This window comes from Dermacentor albipictus, chromosome 10 (genome assembly GCF_038994185.2).
Source record: "Dermacentor albipictus isolate Rhodes 1998 colony chromosome 10, USDA_Dalb.pri_finalv2, whole genome shotgun sequence".
Lineage (NCBI taxonomy): Eukaryota > Metazoa > Arthropoda > Arachnida > Ixodida > Ixodidae > Dermacentor > Dermacentor albipictus.
In genome coordinates, this window is record NC_091830.1 from 27,111,247 (window position 1) to 27,133,469 (window position 22,223).

Below are 22,223 nucleotides of genomic sequence, written 5' to 3' on the forward strand. Positions count from 1 at the left end.
CTGGGGTACCCCAGTTTCCTGTATAAATGTACGCGACAGTGCAGGACCTATTTTCACTCGAAATGTACGGTTCTCTAGGTAGCTCTCTATAGTATTTAACATATTCCCGCGGATACCTAGCGCGGAAAGATCGCGCAGGATTCCGTACCGCCAGGCTGCGTCGTACGCTTTTTCCATATCCAGAAATACAGATAAGAAAGATTGCTTGTGCACGAAGGCATCGCGAATGCTCGCTTCGATCCGCACAAGATGGTCGATTGTAGATCGCCCTTCACGAAAACCACATTGAAATGGGTCAAGCATTTTACTGGACTCGAGGAGATGAACGAGACGGCGATTGATCATTTTTTCAAATACCTTACAAAGGCAACTTGTCAGGGCTCTCGGGCGGTAACTTGCCACTGAGGAAGGATCTTTGCCTTGTTTCAAAACCGGGATCACAATGGCTTCTTTCCATGCAGTCGGGAAGTATCCCGCAGCCCAAATCGTGTTGAAAATTGTGACTAGTGTAACTTGGGTGTCTTTATGTAAGTTTTTGATCATTTCGTACATGATTCTGTCAGATCCTGGGGCAGAGCTCTTGCATGCGCTCAAGGCAGCTCTCAACTCGGCAATGCTAAAAGGACAATTGTATGGTTGATTCTGTTGGCATTTTCGCATGAGTGGCTTACATTCTTCTATTTGTTTATATTTCAGAAAGGATTGCGAGTAATGGTTGGCACTTGACACGCTCTCAAAGTGCTCCCCAAGTGAGTCCGCCTGATCTTGTAGGGTATCGCCTTCTGTGTTTACCAAAGGGAGTGCATGTGCTTGTCGCCCTCTTATCCTATTGACCCTGTTCCAGGCTTTCGCCTCATCTCTGAACGAGTTAATACTTGATAGAAACTTCTGCCAACTTTCTCGTCTGGCCTGTCGGCGGGTTCGCCTGCCTTCGGATTTTACTTTTTTAAAGTTGACTAGATTTTCTGCAGTGGGAGAAGCGCGTAGCAACCCCCACGCCCTGTTCTGTTTTTTTACGAGCGATCCTACAATCGTCGTTCCACCATGGGACACGCCGTTTGCAGGCCAAGCCTTTTACTTCTGATATGCATTTATATGCGACATCTATTATGAATGCTGTAAAAAACTCGACTGCAGCGTCAATTCCTAACGAAGACAGGTCAGCCCATGAGATACTAGTTAGAGATCGAAATTTCTCCCAATCAGCTGTCTCAATCTTCCACCTAGGAGCGTATGGTGGATATTCGTTTTCTTTATATGATCTTAGCAGTATAGGGAAGTGGTCGCTACCGTAAGGGTTGTCGGTAACTTCCCATTCAAGTTCAGGCAGTACAGACGGGGAGACTATACTAAGATCTATTGACGAAAAGGATCGGTTTGCAAGAGAGTAATATGTGGCCTCTTTCTTATTGAGAAGGCACGCTCCAGAAGAGAAAAGGAACTGTTCAACAAGGCGACCTCGCGCATCTATACGAGAGTCGCCCCACAGGGAGCTGTGCGCATTGAAATCGCCAAGAACAGCATAAGGTTCTGGCAATTGATCGATCAAGGAGTGAAATTCATGTTTGTTCAGTTGGTAATGCGGGGGTATGTAAAGGGAGCAAATGGTGATGAGTTTGTTTAGTAGGACAACTCGAACCGCAACTGCTTCAAGGGGCGTTTGTAGCTGTAAAGGCTGACACGCAATGCTCTTATGGATAACAATGGCGACACCGCCCGATGATGCGACAGCATCATCGCGATCTTTGCGATAAGTTATGTACTGTCGGAGAAAGTTTGTATGTTTGGATTTTAGGTGTGTTTCCTGTAGACACAGCACTTTTGGATTGTAATTGTGGATGAGTTCTTGCACATCATCAAGGTTTCTAAGAAGACCTCTGACGTTCCATTGTATTATCTGTGTATCCATATTTGGAGTAAATAGGTGCTGTGTGTACGGAAACAAAACTATTATTTACAGAGATTTCAGAGATTAGATTACAGAGCTTTTTCGAGGCCCTGTAATCGGGGTTTAGCCCTTTCTGGAGCGTTCGAGTGAACCTCGCCGCTCCTTAGGCGCTTGGCGCCCCTGGAGGATAGGTGTAGTGTCCATTGCCTCTTGTGAGGCGCCGGGCACCTGCTCTTGCGAGCGAGAAGTTACCAGGGAAGGGCCCGCCTTGGAGGGCAAGAACCCTGCGCCCACCAGCCCGGAGGTCGATGGGGTTCCCTGGGGGATTTGGCTGCGCCGGCCATTGCCAGCACTGGAAGGGACCTGGGAGGTTGAGGCAGCCTCAGCTGCGCCCACCTACGGGGTCGATGGCCCCTTTTCCTCGGTTGGCGGAGCAGCGCTAGCTGCAACCACCGCGGGGGCAGATGGCGTAACTGCCGACTCACTGCGTGTGGGTCGGACAGTCGCCGGAGGCCGTTGTGACGCTGCCCCCTGACGCGCCACATCGGCAAAGGTTTTCTTGGGCAGGTATGATACCCGCCTCCGTGCCTCCTTGAAAGATATGTTTTCCTTGACCTTGATTGTAACGATTTCCTTTTCTTTTTTCCAGGAAGGGCACGACCGCGAGTACGCGGCGTGCTCACCATCACAATTAACACAATGTGGAGTGTTATGGCACGTTTCAGAGGAATGTTCTTTGTCACTGCACTTGGCACAAGTCAGCCGGCCTCGACAGTTCTGTGAACTGTGGCCGAAACGTTGGCACTTAAAGCATCTGAGAGGATTGGGAACATATGGTCGAACACGAAGTTTGATATAACCGGCCTCGATGGACTCGGGAAGGACACTTGAGCCGAACGTGAGTATCAGGTGTTTCGTCTTGATCTCTTTTCCATCTCGCCTCATCTCAATTCGTCATACATTGATAACATTCTGGTCACGGAAGCCCTCCAGGAGTTCAGCCTCAGTGAGCTCCATCAAGTCATCGTCAGAGACAACACCACGGGTGGTGTTCATCGTGCGGTGCGGGGTTATAATTATTTGGGTTTCTCCAAATGACACTAGTTTTGACACTTTTTCGTATTGTTTTTGATCGCGGAGCTCCAAGAGGAGATCACCGCTTGCCATCCGCGACGCCTTATAACCAGGACCAAAGACTTCAGTCAATGACTTGGAAACAAGGAAGGGTGAGATTGTTCGTACTGGTTTATCTGGTTGTGCAGAATGAATGACATGGAAGCGCGGGAAGGATTCTTTTTGGCGGCCAAAAAACTGGAATACTTCATCGGTGCGCCCCCTTTTCTGAGGGCGATCAGTTAGTGGAGGGAAGAAAGCAGCCATGTGTGGATGTGTAGTTTTCGGCAGCAACGCTAGCCACCCACCATGGAGTCCAACAAGGGGACGCTGCAGGGCCTGAAAAACAGGGCCTGGAAACGCCAGCTGTACGTTGCCGCTATAACCCAATATGATATAACCAAGGTTGGCTACTCACACAAGGTTAACCCTTGCTGCCAGGAAGGTTGGAAGTAATAAAGAAATGAGAAGGAGACAGGAAAGGTGGAAAGTAAGAAACAGACGAAGGTTGTAGGGAGAGAGAGACAGGAAAAGGCAACTACCGATTTCCCCCGGGTGGGTCAGTCCGGGGGTGCCGTCTATGTGAAGCAGAGGCCAAAGGGGTGTGTTGCCTCCGCCGGGGGGCCTTAAAGGTCCAAACACCCAGCCTCAGCTCAACCCCCAGGATCCCCCTTTCCCCAGACACGGCTAAGCCGCGCACGGCTACACGCGGGAGGGTCCAACCCTCGTGTGCTCGGGTACGTGGTGTCGCAACACACCAAACGCCTGCTTACGCAGACGCCCCTGCGGGGGGAGGTAAAGTCATCGCAGCAGAGGGCGACGAGGGCACTGTTGCGGTTTTTGAGGGCGACAGAACTGGACAGGCGGCTGTAGCCTGAACAGATGTTGATAGTTTTTAAAAACTGTGATGTTGATAGTTTTAAAACTGTGCGTTTTTCTTTCTTAAGGGAAGAAAAACGCACAGGACCCATAGGTAAGAAACTGGACCGCAATGACCCTATACAAACCAGTGCTTGTAGTTAGTACAGCTGCTACTACTTATTAACAGCGCCCTTGCACACCCATCCACCCGTCCATCGATCCGTTCGTCCGTCGATTCATCCATCTATCCATCAAAGCGCGACGGCATGCGGAACATTAAATTATGGGGCATTACATGCCAAAAACCACTTCCTGATTATGAGGCACGCCGTAGTGGAGGACTCCGGAAATTTCGACCACCTGGAGTTCTTTAACGTGCACCTAAATCTAAGTTCACGGGTGTTTTGCATTTCGCCCCCGTCGAAATGCGGCCGCCGTGGCCGGCATTCGATCCCGCGATCCCGTGCTCAGCAGCCCAACACCACAGCCACTGAGCAACCGCGGCGGGTCATGCGAAACATGGGCGTCGTTTCAATGTGTTCTGCTATGCATAGTGACAATAACGATTACGGAACGTCTTATCACAAGCAAGCGCTTTATCAAAGAAAGGTTTAAAAAATAATTGCGCTCAAAACCTATCGGATGACGATCAGAGTCAAACAATAGCTTCCCGGTAGACTTGCTGCTGAGGATTCCTATTGGTTCAATCAATTAATTAGCGCTGTGACACATGTCTTTGCGTACACGTGACACCGCCTCCAAGAATTATCCACCTTACAAACGGCACCAAATACCATGCTAGGACAAACATTGTGCATTGGTTTCAAGATCGGGCGGCCAGTTATGCGTTAGTCCAAAAGTCAGTGACGACCGAGAAGTAGTCGTTAAGATGGTCCTTTTCTTTTATGTTTTGTCATTATTAGTTTATACTTTGTAAGTATGTTTAGGCAAATAAACTGATTTGATTTAGGTCACCCCGCATTGATATGGTGTTTCTGAGATCAACCGAGTTCACCCGGAAACACAGCTATTCACAAAAAGTGGGTCAACAGACAAACCAAACCGCTATGGGCTACTGTAAGTGCGCCGACATTTCATTTATTCTTATATTTCTGAAGCGAAACTGTTTTTGGAATCATCCCCGTGGTTCGACGTGTCGTTATCGTCAACGAAATGTATTGGCGGGAAAATATATTCATATTGACGAGTAAAAAGAATTCTGAAATGGAGCCAAAACGGAATGGGGAGTAAAATAACTATAAAATGGAGTCAAACAGAGAACAAGCAGTTAAACTTGCCAAAGTAACTACCAGCACATCCTTCGGGATTAGGGCGCTTCGCGTTCACCGATGTACGAGAACGCGACGTATTTTTGCGAGAGTGTTACTTCTGAGAAGAGCCAGCGCGAAACTACAGCGCGAGCACGTCCGTCAACAAGCGTGTTTCTACAAACTCACCAAACTCCGCCTCCACCGCAGCACAATAGCCTGAGTAGCATTCTCGAGAGTCTGCCCGAGATCGCACGCGTTTGTTCCGTGCCAGTCGACATCAACCTCGCGTCGCCGCAAACGCGGCTGCACGGCTGTCGGCGCGCTAGCCTTCCGCATACCGTATTCACTCGAATCTAGGCAGACACATTTTTTTGTATGGGTGCGTGTGAGCATGACTTGAGAAATTGCAAGGTGGGCTCACAACGGTAAGAAATCTCGAAGGCACTGAACGCGTCCAGTGCGGGCAGAGTGATATTCTTTTTCAATGTTCACTTTTTAGCGAGACGATGACACAGTGGCACTGGCACAGGCACCCGGTGTCAATGAAGTGCAGCCTGCACTTCTAATCTCGTTCCTGATTTCGCCCATTCAGTGGAACACATTCGAATAGATGTTCCATTTACTATAAGTGGAATCAATGTGCAACTAACGTCACTGAACGACAGCTCTTCCTTGAACCAAGCTTCTCGCAGTGCTACTGCACATAACTCTTATTATCGTTCGAAATAAGTATAACTACGTAAGTGGGACAGCTTAACTCCGTTCCACAAAGATTCCGCCATCTATGTGGAACATAGTTGCAAAAAAATGGTTCGCTTACCTAATTGCAATTTACGGAGAACGAAATCAAGAGCGTATGCAAAGAGCGGAGGCAAGTGCTTGGCTCTCCATAGACAATTTTGTCGGCTGGGGCTTAGAACGGAGTAAACACGGCACTTCTTCGACCACCGCTGCAACCGTCCCTCAGTACCCGCGGCGATTGCTAACAGGGGCGCGCTAGGAGGCGCACAGACCACTGACACTAATGAATGGTAAGGCCGCGAAGACGCGAAAACTGGGGCTCAGAGGGACGAGGGATGCTGAGCCTGGAGCACGTCCCGGACCAGCCGCGCCCTTCCACGCAGCTCGGGTGAGAGGGAATTGCAGAGAAAGAGAGAGAGGAGGAACAGAGCCGGGCTCGCCTTTATGCAAATGAGCATTTGGTCGCGATGTCTGGGCGGCGATGCACGAGGACACGGAACAACGAGGCTGTCAAGAGTGCGGGATCTCGACTCACAGCAGCGTCGTAATCATCGTGAACTCGCACTTCGAGTGAAATCGGTTCAACGGTGACAAGAAACAAATAGACACTTGTAAAAACACAATGATGTAGAAAAAGAAAGAGTCAAAGACCACACGAGCGTTGTCTGACCCAATAAGGATATGCCGGCTAACCCATGGAACGTGCGTACGCCCACGGTCAAACTCATGCGGACTATTGTATCCGTGGTAAAACCATTCCTTTTAGCTACCTTTGCATGTAAATTGAGGACTGAAGTCGAAACTCAACTGCGAACTTTCCAGTGCAGTCGTCCATTTCAATACGTGCGCCTTAGTTACGAATAAAGTCAGCTGTTCTTTTTGCCAGCGTCTCGTCCGTATACGTTTGCGCACAAGTGTACATGTGACAAACGACAACCAATCCAAAAGAGACAGTTACAGCAAGCAGGCACGAAAATCACGCGCCTTGCAAATTACGCACCAAATGTTCCGAAAGAAGGGTCATCGTCACCCCAATCATGGTCCGCGGACTGCGAACAGCTACTGGGAAAGTGGCGGCCTCTAAGTGAATCCCGGTTCTGGCGGTAAGAGGCAGGCACTGAAGAGGTACGCAGGAGGCTATGGACAGAAGGTAGGCGCCTGCGAGAAATAAAACTGTCACTGTCCCGCGTTATCCGAAAGCGTCGTCGTGCCTGATAATTTCGCAACCTCATCACTGCGCCCACTCGCCCATCGTCCTCGAGAGCGTCTCACTCCTTGACACCCACTCCGAAACTCTAATAGAGCAACGGCAATTTCTTACGTAATCCCAGCGCAGTAGCGGTCACATAGAACTTCCATGGTAGCACTAATCGTAAACCAGGGCGTCGCGTGAAGAGGCTCACACAGTTAATTCGATCGTTACTTCGTAGCACTGCGCGGTCCCAACTTCTCCGAGTGGTGACGTAAGCGTGGGGTGTTGGCCAATACGACCACGCGAATCGGCCTTGGGTACGGGGACACCTAGTGCTTACTGAAGAAGACTTCGCGCTAGCAGTTCTCTTAGAAAGATGAAAACAGAAATAGAACACTTCAACGCTTACTTCTTAGACACGAAGAGCGTCGAGGCTCAGGTCGCGCTAACGGTACTCGTCGTCGTAAAGTTCCGTTTAGAGCTTGGTTCGCCCACACTACAGGACGGCCATTACTCCTGCAAGGTCGTAACGGAATATGGTAACGCCTTACTCCATAAGCATTCCAGTCAGCATGAGTGTTTGCTTTCAGCAATTCATTCGTGATTACGAAGAGGAGGAGGAAGAAATAGAGAGAAAGCAGGGGTGTTAACCAGAAATGCGTCTGGTTGGCTACCCTACTCTGGGGGAAGGGAAAGAGTAAATAGAAAGATAAGATAGATGGAGGGAGGGGAGAGGGAAAAAAGCCGCGCGGATCTCGCGCACGTAGCCGGAGGGATGAGCGAGTCAAACACGTTCACGTAGGCCAGTCGCTCTCAAGAAAGACAAAAGTGCCTTCATAGCTTTGTGGGCCGACGATTAAGCGCTTGTAACGCGCACGTCTGAAATTGTACACTGACAACTAGGGGAGTAAGAAGTGCATGGCAGAGGTTGTTAGGGCTAGAGGGAGCAAAGGACGGCAGTATGAAGGCGTAATTTTTTTTTAGTCTCTGAATTACCACGTTAAGTATTTAGAAGGGACAATCATCCTAATGTGTAAGGTTGACAATCTGGTGGAGGTGGATATGGTAAAAGATTTAAAGCTTCAGAAAAATTTCTTACGATCAAATTTTCAAAGTTATCTAGTCCTAAGAAAAAACATATGTGCCATGGAACAGTCCGTAATAAGATCAGTGCATTCAATCATGGTTTCTTAATCAAGCGATTCTGAGAGATGCAGATGCCGCAAGACTACCACAAAATTCTCGCGAAATAAATGTGACACGATCACTTCTTGTTATGAGTTAGCTAGTCAAGTTGGTACACCTCCTGCTTTCTTCACGGTTGCACGCTTGCTTCCAAGTATTAAGTGGAGGTGAGCAGAGGGGCAATAAGTAAGCAAGCTAGGGTAGTAGTGATTGAGTCAGTGAAACGAAAAAAAAACGCAGAAAACGACTCGCTCAATAAGTGTTTATGTAAGCGAGGTACAAAGTCAGCGCAGTAAATTAAAGTAAACAACGTGAACGACTCGTAACGAGGAACCCCGCGAGCAGCAAGGCGAAAAATGACGCTTGTACATGACGAGCTTTCTCGGCTGCCTCATCTTTAGTCAGTGCTGCCGACGCCCACGGAAATTTCCATCGATCAATTTGGCCCGATGAAGACATCACCTCTGCACGTGACGTCAATACAAACATGCCAAGAGAACAGCCCCCGCAAAATACCAAATAAAATGGCTTCACAGTTTGAGGATCTTCCCCTGCTTACAGTGATGAAGATCTATACAAACAACGGAATAAGTAATCATTGTTTTGTTTCAGTGTGTGTCTGTGAGTGGAACACGATAGAAGGTGGATGTAATGGCAATGAAAGTATGTTGAGGAGTACAGGAACGAAGTAATAGGCAGCGCGAAACTTTACTGTGCTAACCCTACGGCCAGCGACGTTGTTTTTGTTTTCACGAAACTAAACGTAAACACACAGTGGGTGCGGTGTCTGTCAGCTAAACACATATCTTGTGAGTGAGTAATCGGTCATGTTTCGTGCTTCACCGGCTTGGGTCAACAGTAAGCAAATCTGGAATAGCAGCGCGAACACGCACGCTTCTACAAACACACCCACACACGCTGAACATACGAACTGTAAAGGGTGCTTCTCCTCATCCAAACTATTGATGAGGAGAAGCCAGTTTTCAACGTAGCTTGGCCGGGAGGTTTCAAGCATGAACGTCCGCAATGGCAGGTTTGAACATGCCCCGAAGGTCACATCGAGGTAATCGCCCCCTAGAAACTGTATGCAGTTGTCGCAGGAGCAAATACTTCAAAATTACAAGCGTCCTTGAAAAAGAAAATCACGTTGAAACCCCCCGGGGACTTGTTTAAGCATGCGTAAGCATTGTGCCAATTCCTCGTCTACAAGCAGCCCGGTGTCATTATCAATGTTATGACACTTGACCCGGCGAGTACAAACTACAGCGCTGCGGTGACACTAACTGGCGAGAATGGCACCGCAACGAATATTGATGACGCAAGCAAAGTACTGCAGGTGGAGGCGCCAGGTGCGCTGATGACGTTCCGATCGTTATAATCATTATCGCTCTTTGGTGCCTTATACATCCGCGTCGAACCGTTATGAATCATGACCAAATGTGCTCGGCCGGCAGTATTGCCACGTGGCCCGTGCCTTGAAAGCGATCTGCGATGCCGACAAAGAGTGCCGACTGTTGATAGCTTCGCGCGCTGTGTTCTCTCCGCTTACTTAGCGCTGAAGAGTGACACGCGGGCGCGTATCTCTAAAGCGATCTGCGAAAGTGGCTGGACGAGGCGGTTGTTAAAATCTCCGTGAGCGCTGTGTACCCCAGGCTTCGTTGGCGTTGAAGCGAGAGGCATCACGAAGGTCAATTCGCTCGCTGCTGCGGGCACTATCTTGAAAGCGGTCGTCTTACGGGACGGACGGACGGACGGACGGACGGTTTTCTCGTTCGGTAAGTATAGGAAAGCCTAGGCATGTAAGAACAGTTACTGGTGAAGTCGGCTTCGCCCCTGATTGTCTTTAGTGTAGAAAAGCCAGTCTTAAAGACTCATCCTTAGCGAGTAGCACAATGAAGCGGGGCGCACGCTCCTTGCACTCATTGCAAGTACCGTATCGATGTGATCACCGGTGACTAAGCTTACCGTTGTGTGACAACAATGTAAGCTCATTTACACTCTAAGGGGCGCATATGAGTGCCGGCGTGTGTCAGACTCACACCCCACATCCTTACAGCAATTATAGGTGTACAAGTGTGAGTCATAGACCAACCTGCAAGCTTATGCACCCTTAAGGGTACAATAGAGTTTACAGTTAACGGCAGCGCACGAAAAAAGCATGACGGTTGCGGAGCTGCAAGAAAGAGCTCCGTTGTTTAGCCCCGAGAGCAAGCCACTCGATGCGACAGGTTCTAGCAAGCTTGTCCCGCTCACTGTCCCTGCTGTCAAGCCGTCTGAGGAGGACGTGAACGCACTTTCGGTGCATGATATAGCTTACCTAAAGACCATTTCAACATGCCCTTTTGCTCCGCCTCTCGCTTTAACCTAAGTGGTTGGAAGAGTCTCAGAACTGCCTCCCACTGCACCGGTCGGTCTGAACCACTCATTTCGCTGAACCCGACACGCCCCCTTGCGGTAGCGAAGGGCAAAATCGAGTCGGTGGGCTTGGAACTCGTGGTTCGCTGCTCTGGTTTTCCTTCAGAGTGGATTTCGCTGCTCAACTATTCGTGCATGCGTTTTCGTCGATATGGGGCTCGGTTAGAACATCCTCCGGCCCCTAATTTTGTTTTTGAGTGCGGCGGCTTCTCTGTGCTCAGTGGCGCTCCTTGCAAAGCAAGCGGTGAGGAGAGGTCCGGGATTTCAGTCTACAGCAGAAATTTAACCGGCTCTTTCCTCTGTATTTTGAACGGACGTAGGCGTGTCTCGCGCAGCAATCTTGAGACTTTGAAAATGAGGTATAGAATACTCTGGAGCCCTACGCCGCCGAAATGTTTATTGAGCCTGTGGAGGCTAAGCAACAAAGGTTCGTACCAACAAAGAAATGCAAGCTTTATGGAGCAGATCGATTTAAATACGAAAACGAGTTAGCAAAGAAAACTAGAGAAAATATTGCGGATTATAAAACGGGCACGAGTTAGGAAAAGCTGCTCTCTATTCTGCACCATTACTTTTTTTTTCTTCCTCTCCACTTGCACTGATGCAGCAGGTCAATTTTCGCAGGCAAATATATGTGCTGAAGCTCAATTTAGAAGGATTAGAGCCTCCGAGGACACTTGAAACGTTTCCTGCAGTTAATCTTAGTTCGATTAGAATAGCATAGGTGACTAAAGCAAAGGTATCAACGTATAACACCAACGAAGTCAGGGAAATGAACCTGCCGCAAATGCGGTTGGAAATGTGATAAGAAACATTGTGGATGTAGAGGATTCGGCGCTAGCGCACTGCAAAACTCCGCTTCAATCACTCATGGACGCCATTATTCTGCAGTGTGGTGAAGTCCGCTTATGATTATGGTAATATTTTATCAAGGACTGCAGGCCTTCTCCACCACATTTGCAACGATGTTTTGTCGTAAGTTTTGTTGCTGTAGTTGATTAGTCATATCTAACTAGTCAAATCTGTACTAGAGCACTGACATGCATCACAATGCTGATTTCGCATCGATGTGGAAAGCGCGCCATCTTTTGTAGAGGGAGTGGGGGGCCGCACCGGAAAGGTAATGGGTCAAAGTTTGCAAACCATTACTGAACCCACATCCTCCAGCATGCAGCGGCAAGGAATCAAAGGGAGCGACCTCGTTCGCAACATCTCAACATTTCTCACTGAGGCAACATGGTGGCTCGTCGTGCGTTCATGTTGCTACGCAGCCATACTTTATGTTATTCTCTTGAATGATGCATCGGCCATCCGAAGAAGAGCATCCAGTCATCTTTCAACGCCTCTGAAGGCGACGAGCTCACTTCTTCGCCATGAACGTACCCAGTCATAATTTATCTCGTTGATGAACATTCATGACCCGGCCATGAAACTGTGGCGTAGGTGAGGTACGAATAATTGAACAGAAACAAAGAAAGAAAAGAAAATGATGCAATCTGAAGATCGCTTTTCTTTACTCGGAAATTGGTGAGTTGTTTCAGGTGTGACATAACACTGATTTTATATGTATATATTCAACAAAATACCTGACCCACCAGCAGCCGTCGTGTGTATAACACCATAACTAATTGTACACACGCAACTTGCTTGCGTCGGTATTATGACAGGGACTGGCAAAATTTATTGCAAGGAGGATCAATAAGTTTAACACTCACACGTCCCCCACCAGGTCAAATAACAACACGAAACACTGTCACAACGTGTAGAGAGCGCTGGTAAAAACTTCTGAGTTGGTGCAATGAATAAAGCAGCCCGCGAGGCGTGCGAGAACCTACAAAATGTATCTCTCCCTGAACCTAACAACATTTAAGAAAAGTTGTCGGTTACATGCTGCATAACATGCTGCGGTTACATGCTGCCATTTTTGTTAAACTGCTTAATTCTTTTCCCCACCCTGCTATAATCCCGATACCGGGATTGCAGTATCAACAAATAAATAAATAAATAAATAAATAAATAAATAAATAAATAAATAAATAAACGGGGATAAAACAATGCTGCCAGATTACCACGGTGATAGAGAAACTGTTCCCTGCTGCGTTGCTCGCTGCCTGCTCGCAGTTCGTCGGGCGAGAAGGTCCCAAAGCAACACAAAGGCTATGTGATTAGCACTACTGTAAACCGATTTACACATTTGAGAGTGTAAGTCGGCGTACAGCGCTGTTGTTCTCGTTTATGGGCGTAAGGGCGTTATTTATAGATCGATTTTCGCCCTTATGTGTGGTTGTGAATCGGTTTACAGTGTATATTGAAAGACTCTATATTAATTTAGACCCCCTCTGTTTCTTTGTCATGCGCCTAAATAAGTACGCAGGTGTTTCTTCATTTCGGTGTTTCGAAAAAAAAAAAAGCGATCGGCACAGCTAGGAATTGAATCCGCAAACACATCAACATGAGCCACATGTCACTGACCCAACACGGCGGGACGAACGCCTGTTGTCTCAAGCTGGCGCAAAATCTGAGCCCACACCTGGCTCAACGGAATACGCTTGTCTTTGGAAAGCGACTGTTTAAGACAAAGAAAGCGGTACTTGTGTTACTGAGCTGGATCGAGAAGAGAAGCACGGCGCGGTTTTGGAGGCAAAACTTGCGATCACTTTTCACCGCCAATCGTTGGTTAAATGGGCGAACTAGAGATCTGCCATGCGTCCTAACCCACCTTCACAGTTATCGTTTACATTCTTTCTGCGAAGAACCGTGGACCTGAAAGAAGGAACGCAGCTACCACCTGTAACCACTGAGTGGTTACAACATCAAATACAATATTCAATACAATTCAATACAATACAATATTCAATACAATTCAATACAATACAATCGAATACAACATCACACTTAATGGCAACAGTGAGTACTAAGGCACTTTAGTGCTTCTTAAGGACGACGGGCTTGTGCGACCATTTGTGACTATTAATGCAATTTCTGTAAGGCCACACACGTCATCGAACTCACTGCAATTTCCTTGCCTCCTCTGTCTCCCTGTTATCTTTGTTTTCCCCTTTCCCATTCCCCCGGTGTAGGGTAGCCAACCGGACGTGATTCTGGTTAACCTCCCTGCCTTCTTCTTATCTCTTTCCCCCCTTGGCTCTTAGCCGCCTGCCAGCTTTGGCACCTGTTTAATATGTGTTGCTACTTCCTTACCGAGCAACCCTTCGTGAAAAGATCCTGAAGTATCATCGTACCTTGCTGGTGAAGCAGCGCACTGACACGGACACAGAGAAGACAAGCAGAAAAGGACGACTTGTCTTCTCTGTGTCCGTGTCAGTGCGCTGCTTCACCAGCAAGGTACGATGATCACTCACCAACTAGCCCAACTTTCAACTTTACTGAGATCCTGAAGTAAAATGCCATATACGTTAAGGCAAAGGACCCGCTGCTGTAGCGGCAGCAACAAAACAAGAACTCCGCATTCAGACGCGCAAGAAACACGAGAACGTCGCGGAATCCGGATTCTCTTGGATTCGGCTCGGCTAGAAGATGCCGCGCGTCAGCGAGGAACAGCCGACCCATAAGTTAGGACCCGGGGAACGTGTAGTGGCGGATCGAAAACGCTTCCGAGACGCCGACAGCCCGAGACAGGTGCGCATTCAGCGCGCTTAGGGGCGCTGAATGCGACGACGCAGGTAAGCGCTTGCGAATAAACAATGGAGAACGTGTCACGCGGGAAGTGAAAATAAATTGAGCCGGCGAGGCCCTCTCTCGAGACCACATGGCACCGCGAACGCGTCGAGAACGTATTGAAAACAGGGACCAGAGCGGCAACTACCGTATTTACTCGCGCAAGACACACCCCTCTTTTTTTTGAAGGCATTCCTTCGCTGACGCTGGCTGCTGCTATATTGTGCAATAGCTTCCACTCGCGATATAAAAGAATTATTAGCACAATTTTATGCGTTGCATATTGCAATCACTCAGTTCAGCCCTTGGGCGCGGCCGGGCAGCCACCACTGAGGGTATGAGCCATTGTTCCTTGCTGAGCGTCTCATATGTGGGTCTATTCTCTTTTAAGGTTGCTATGTTTGTTATTAGGTTGCTTCTATTATTATGCGTTGCATACTGAAATCACTCAGTTCAGCCCTTGGGCGCGGCCGGGCAACCACCGTTGACCTTTAGCGCAACCACGTGACGTGACGTCACGACAGCCGGAGGAAAAGCTGGGCCTAACTCGCGCAATATGCAACGCATTCTTGGCTTAACCAAGCTAAGCCTGGCCATTTTTGGATCAAGCCTAAGTATCCGAGCACAACAGCCCGGTGCTGTAACCATCAGACCACAGTTTTCTATTAGGTCAGAAACCCACGCGTACTTATCTTTAACTAACGGCAAGCAGCTCTTTGAAACGACTGGCGCGTGCATAAGATCGGCTAATAGGTGGGAAAGCACGTGCGTTCGAGAGCACGTGCACGCGCGAGCTTCCATTAACCAAAGCACGTGCTCTCAGGCGCACGTGCTCGATTCAGTTTCCGTTAGACCAGAGATGCAGTAATGAAACTAGCGAATAATGGTGAACCTTACCGCTGTCTCTCACGTTTTTCTTTTCTCTGCTCCTATATGTAGTTCCTCACCACTCCTCCCTCGACAAACATCAAGCAACGTACGCCTTCGCCCTCGTGACGTCACCCACTCCACGTCTCACAGCGTGCATTCCCGTGAACCAGTGTTTGCACTTCGGCATAGCTTGAGACCGGTGCGGTGTGCGAACGCAAACACTACACGACATTAATCTTGCGACCTGTGCAGTGCATAAAAATAAGTTTTTCAGTAAATGACACGCTTCGTAGGATCAGAATAAAGGCAGCTGGTTCTTAAGAGTTATTTACCCGCTTCACAAAAGCTTTGGTTCACTGATGCTTGCGGGCTGGATTTGCGGTTCTTGTTTGGAGACCTTTGCAGGGTGCCGCTTTCCCACGAGTCGGACATATGGCTACTCGCTGAAGACAGGGACGACATTGCGGATGACGTATACATTAAATATTGGCGGCGCATACATCTTTTGCGGATGTTTGTGATTAGCGCGATTAGCAAGCTATTTCATGACGAATCAAGACTGCTAATTGGGCCAGTTGGAATGTTAGATTCATGATTACGAAAATGCTGAGTATCTTATTGTGAGTGTGCAATCGGTTACGATATGTTTTATATGTCGTGATGATTATTATAAAGAGTCACACATACCGGGTGACCCAAGCTAGCGGAAAGAGGTTGAGTGAAGAGCGGCACGCACCCAATGTCACATACACGGTGACCTAAGTTGATCCTACGGTTGGCTTCGAGCCGAGTGTCCTCAGCACAGCAGACCGGCGCTCTACATTAGACCATGGACTGCCCAGTGACCGATGCTGGAGTGAAGAAAAGTCAGATTGGCCCATATATAGACGTCCGAAAGTGAGTGAGGTACCCTAAGGATGTTAATTGTACGAATAATTTTCGAAATGGCTGCACACTAAACACACATCTCCTCAAGATTTCAGCCCCACTGATCAAGCTCCGCTTTATTCTTCACCACTTCCACGCTCGATGTCTCTCCCGTCTTTACGGACTCGAGCTTACAACCTCAGCAGCCCACGCCCAAAGATAGTCGTGCTCAGTGCCGTCCGTTTTGCTAGGCATTAAAAGAACATTAAAGCGTTTACCGAAGCTATGAAACATATACTGAAAGGCACGCGTTCGAAATCCAATCGTTAGTAAAACGTTTTGTGTGTGTGAGTGTGTGTGTGTGTGCGTGCGTGCGTGCGTGTGTGTGTGTGTGTGTGTGTGTGTGTGTGTGTGTGTGTGTGTGTGTGTGTGTGTGTGTGCGTGTGTGTGTGTGCGTGCGTTTCCCCGTTTGGATCTCGAACGCAGGAGTTGCGAGTCCTACGCGAGAAGATACGGCGCAAGGAAACCGAGAAGAAAGTGAAATAAGTTTAAACGAAGCGACCTCGCAGCGTACGATGCGCTTCGATGAAAGGAAAGCGTCGGGGCGCATCGGGAATGGTGGGTGCACAGCCTCACAGACAGGAAGGAAACGACTACGCATCACGAATTGATGGCCGAACAACAGAAAAACGGGGGGGGGGTCCTGAAAGGAACTGAGGAGAAAGCTATGTGTGCGTTTGTAAGGGGTTGGTGGGGGTCAGAAGAAAAAGGGGGGGAGGCAAGAAAAAAAAATGGTGTAGGTGGCAGCCAAGGCCTCTTTTCTTGGTCTGGCTTGTCTCCCGAAGCTAGATCGATGAGCCTGGGAACCCGGCGGTTTCCAAAAGCGGTTACCTGCCAAGCTTGTATTGATCTCGCGAGCCGGACCACGATATTCGGCCGCAATACGCCACTGGGCCTGGCGCGCGCACGGGGGCGGGCAATCGTGGCAGCGCGCTGCAGTCCAGCATTCGGCAGCGCGACTGCTCTGCGGCCTTTACAAGCAGCGCCTGGTTAATTTCTTTATATATATATATATATATATATATATATATATATGTGTGTGTGTGTGTGTGTGAACTCCGAATAATTTCGAATAAAGAGACAGTTCGAATCAAACGCAATATTTCCTAATGAGGCTTTTAATCGGTTCCTTCGTAGCACCTTTTTATTGGAATTTTATAGCCGTCCACTCTCATATATATATATATATATATATATATATATATATATATATATATATATATATATATATATATATATATGTGTATGACAGCGCCAACCAAGCCTTCACGAGTTCTTATATATATATATATATATATATATATATATATATAATGTCCCTCATCATCACACAATCACTCCGATCAAATTCTCTGAAATTTGTCGCAGGTGCTACAGCTCGGTGCAGCACACGCAGTGATTTTTTTTTTTTGCGTTTCTTTCTACAGACCTGGAGGGGCAAGCAACCCTACCAAGCTACATTCGTAACGTTGTGCTAGTTCCATAGGAATAATTGTACCAGGTCATGATTACCTATACACGAGTCAGCTGGCCCAGTGTGACAGTAGAATTTTTCAGTTGTCCCGTCACCACTTTATAACGGTTTTATATCGACGTACGAAGACTTACCGCCGTATTCATAAATGCATCTCAACTTGAAGCCCACGCTTGACTGAAATTAAATGACGCCTGTCGTGACCGCACCAGAACAAACGCCAAGAGCGTCTTGGGCGCATTCGCACCAGACGTCTTTTATGTCCACTCGAGCATGGGCTTCAAGTTAAGATGCATTTCTGAATACGGGGTGTTATTTCCAGTTAGCATGACTTCGTTATAACGAGGTCTTGTCTGCGCTGTTTGTCTTACATGCAGGAAAGCGAATTCGGCGAAGTAATTGGTAACGTAACTGAGGCGTCGATCCACGAATGCGACTCCTCTGCCTCGTAAGTTTCTGTGCCAACTACTGAAGCGAGACAAAATGAAGAAAGTAAAACTGCAGAAGGACGGTCAGGAAGTGCTCGTTTGGGAAGTAACGCGCTCTATGCCTGAGAATAAAAACGTCGTAACAACGCTGCCCTCGTACATAGTTAACGGTGCAGCGACTACCGTAAGAAGCAGACGAAGCACCAAATATCCCTCCCTCCTTCCCTTTCTTTTTTTTTCCCCACGAGTGCCTGCGTACTTAAAGAAGCCAGAAAACTCAGATAATGAGTTAGACGAGCGTGACCACAGAGTTGGATATACGGTCTTGAAACGTGGCACATATCCAACTCCGTGGTCACGCACGTCGAAGTCATTATCGGAGTTATCTCGCTATACGACGGATGAACGGAGTATCAGCGAATAAATAGGGCGTCATTTGGTGCTTCGCCTGCTCCCTACGATATAGCTATCTTGCTGAATGGGGTGTCTCCAATTAGGACACGACGGCAGCACGGCACCGGTAATGGAAATAGAAACGAGAATTCAGCACCTATAATAACTACCCTTCTGACGCAGTTCAGCCAGGTGAACTTTTAATAATCCAATTACCGACCCTCTGCAATGCCTACTCGTGCAACTCATGATCGGGGTCATGATCGGTGCCCCTGCTGTAACAGCAGCAGCGCATCGTCGTTATAGTCAGAACTGGAATTCCCCTTGCATTATAAAGGCTATTTTAGAAAAATTTAACTATATGCACTGGTAATAATTAGTACGTAGGTATACGTCGAAGAGCCTGGTGATGTATCTCATTGTTTCGCATTGACAGAGTTACCTAGCTTCCCCACAAAAGAGGGGAGTAGCTGCAAAAGGCAGGAGAGGTTAGCGATTTGCCGTTGCACCTGCTCATTGTGGTAGTATCGATGTCCACGTGGTGTTTCCAGGGTCGGAACTACGCCAGCGCACTACCGGTAGCATTAACCCTAACCAGACCTAAGCGTATATAAGAAAAAGCCTTCTGAAACGCTTCAACCAATCGCGTTGTTAATATACTAGCACGTTGTATTGCCTATCTGATCGTGTAAATTCATTATTTCTGTAACCTGGTTACCCTGTAAGAATAGTAGACAACCTTCGAGGTTTCTTGCGTCCCAAAACAATAATTGCCATCAATATGGTGTACGGTTCCTTCATTTAACACATTGCAATTGCTACTTTACAGTCAGGAACGCTACATCACGCGTGCATGACCTGACAGACCGGGAACACAGCAATAAATCAAATCAAATCAAATGAAGTCAAGTTTATTTTTCCATAAAGAAATGGAGGGGGCCTGAACAAAAAGTGAGAACTAGTTCACTTGACGAAGAGAAACGCATAAAGAGAAACGCGCGAAAGATAAATGACAATTCTAGCCGTGTAAAAAGATGAGCCCCATGGGGGACGTAAATTATTTTTAGACGTACGACGCTCTAGGCGCAGGTGGAGTTGCGGTAGAAAGAGATCCATTGGGTGCTCAGCCCGCTTTTTACACACGAAGCCAGATCCGTGGGGCGTCGGCATCGTTTAAACCACGGCTGCACCGGTAGCGGTAACTGAATTCAGTACTGAGGCTTAACAGCCCCTTAAGAAACGCTTCAATCAAACGTAATCTAGTACCTAACGGTCCCGCGCACTCCCTGCAACGCTGCGATCGGCCGCTCCTGTAGTCAGTGATATCGGTTGCGCGTTACGCCCCGACGCCGAAAGATGAAATCGAGTGAAGATACTAATAACGGGGCTCTTCGCTGGCAAAAGACCACCCAGCGACGCCGTCCCGCAACGAGGTGGGACCCGCGGCGAGCTCCCGACAGTGTTTTTACGACACCCTGCCGCAACAAGGCGTGTATAGCGCGTAATCGTGGCCGCCTCGTTGGACGAAGATGACGACGGAGACAGCGCCGGGGTCCGATAGATATAGTCGAAGACGTGTCGTAAACGCGCTGTAAACGTCTCCTTCACGTGGCCACAAGTACCTTTCTTTTTTTTTTGGTGCGTGCGAGACAAGATCTGCGGGAAAGCCCGCGGAGATATACACCCACTTTGGCACGACGAGAAAGACGAACCCTACTTTTTTTTTTGTCTTCTAAGAGCGCGTTAACTGAAGTTTTACGCGTAGTCGGTCCAGTCTAGTCGTCGCCCATTACTGGCAGTTTGCAGCGAGAGCAGTGGCCGTACGCTGTCTTTGCAGAGCAGGGACGCTGAGCCAAGCGTGAATTTCAGAACATGTGCTCGTGGTGTGCCCTGAGTATGCGCGAGAAAGGCTGACATTGACAGATACATTGAGACATTTACGCAATGGACCACTGTCGGAGGACCTCTTGCTAGGCGCGTGGCCACAGAGTTGGCAGACGACAGAGACAATGCGTGCACTTTCACGTTTCCTAGGTGACATGGGCCTGGACTCACGCCTGTGATACCAGTTGAGTAATGTGTCATTCACTTCGTTCCTCCCATTATCATCCCCCATTGTGACTATTTTTCTTCCCCTCTTCCCCTTCCCTTGCGTAGAGTAGCAGGCCAGATGCTCCATTGTCCGGCCGACGTCTCTATATTTTACAATCATTAAAATACTTCTTCTTCTTCAGAACGCGGTCAATCTGGCTAACTCACTGCGCCGAAAGCTTAGCTATAAAGACGAACAAAAAAAAAGAATCGAAACAAAAGCTGAAATTCCTCGAGATTCGAGTTGATTCACTGCGACCTCAGCAGGCCGACGCAGCGGACACAAGAGAGTTCTTAAGAACAAGTTTGCAATCTGCCCAACACCGTCCTCGTACGCTACAGTACCGCCCGCTGCGCAAACCAATATTCACCTACTGGCCAGACACTCACTCCATGCTTTGTCAGTACTTTAATATAGAACAACAGCAACAACCTCGATAGCAAGTTCTCAAAAAGCAATTGTTCATTATGCGCTCGTTATACAGGCAAACTTCCAGGCCACCAGCATCACTGAAACAGTTTTCGGGACCTTGCCCAGGCCACTTGCGGGAGCGTCAAGTACATGGAATTGCGAAGAAGTTCGACTATGCTTCCAGCGGCCCGATGCAGCTCACCCTGTTACGTAAAGCTACGCTGTTTAGCGGGACAATGCAGCTAGACGGGGTATCACTTTTAGGTTTTACGAAACTTAAAAAGAATAGGCTGTTTATTAATTACCATAATTTTATTCCTTGAGCAGGATGAGAGAGGTGGACATTACTTGTACGAGAAATCAAAACACAAAGTCATATAATTAAAAAAAATAATCAGCTTCTTAATTAGTTGCTTTACAGCACATGTTGCCATTTACGATTTGTAGCCGGCGATATTACAAGGTCTATCCACTTCAAACGAATTTCCAGTATGACAGTTTCAAGATATGAGCCATCAATCTCGCCGCGATAATGCACTGTTGCTCCACTTACTTTTTTAACAAAACGCTTTTTTATGCATTGAAGCACAATAGTAATTGAAACACCCACGTATTTCGTCCCCACAGTTTAGGAAATAATATCTCGAAAATGTTGTCATCCAGGAAATGTATTTCAATTGGATACGTCTTGCAGGCTCACCGGCTATGATTTGTAAATTGCAATATGAGCTGTAAGGTAACTAATTAGGAAGTTAATTAGTAATGTTTTGTTAATGAGTTGAATATATGTTTCGATTTCTTGAGCTAGTAATCTCTGCCTGTTTAAGTAATCTACCGCAAGCACTATAACTATGCTATCTGCCACAGGCGATTTTCTTTAATTACGTAAACCTTAAAAAAAAGGATCACCCCGCATACTAACAGTTCGGACACACCATCTGCCGCAACTTCTGCGTTTCCTAATTCCTCAGCTTGGCACCTAACCAGCGAGTACGTTTGGACCACATATCGACATCTACGGCCGCATAGCTGATTATCAGACAGGAGGCCACCTGTTTCAATTCAGCCGAGGCACCGTAACACAAGACGATGCTCTGTGACGTGCAATAAGCATTGTAGGCGGTATGCTGCTTATTGAAGACAGGGCCCTATTACATCCTGGCATCACGTTTCAATAGGTGCCTAGTCCCTGGCGTGGTGGGAATGAACTCGTTGATGCTTGGGCGAGATCGGTTTTCTAAGTCCGTGATACTGTGCGGATTGGCTACTCGCGACCTCATATCG

At 47.8% G+C, this 22,223-nt stretch overlaps 1 protein-coding gene across 5 annotated transcripts in view; it reads right to left on the reverse strand.

Moving 5' to 3' along the window:
* LOC139050565 (cGMP-inhibited 3',5'-cyclic phosphodiesterase 3A-like) overlaps nt 1-22,223 on the reverse strand; it is a 395,806-nt gene that overhangs the window by 177,271 nt on the left and 196,312 nt on the right. Inside the window, exons 2-3 of one of the 5 annotated variants that reach the window (XM_070527109.1) lie at nt 15,951-16,065; nt 6,875-7,032 (exon numbers count right to left, since the gene is read on the reverse strand). The exons of the other annotated variants lie outside the window; for them this stretch is intronic. Coding sequence (XP_070383210.1) covers nt 6,875-6,913 — 39 coding nt within the window. The 5' untranslated portion in view covers nt 6,914-7,032; nt 15,951-16,065. The remainder of the gene's footprint in view (nt 1-6,874; nt 7,033-15,950; nt 16,066-22,223) is intronic. 5 annotated transcript variants of the gene reach the window in all.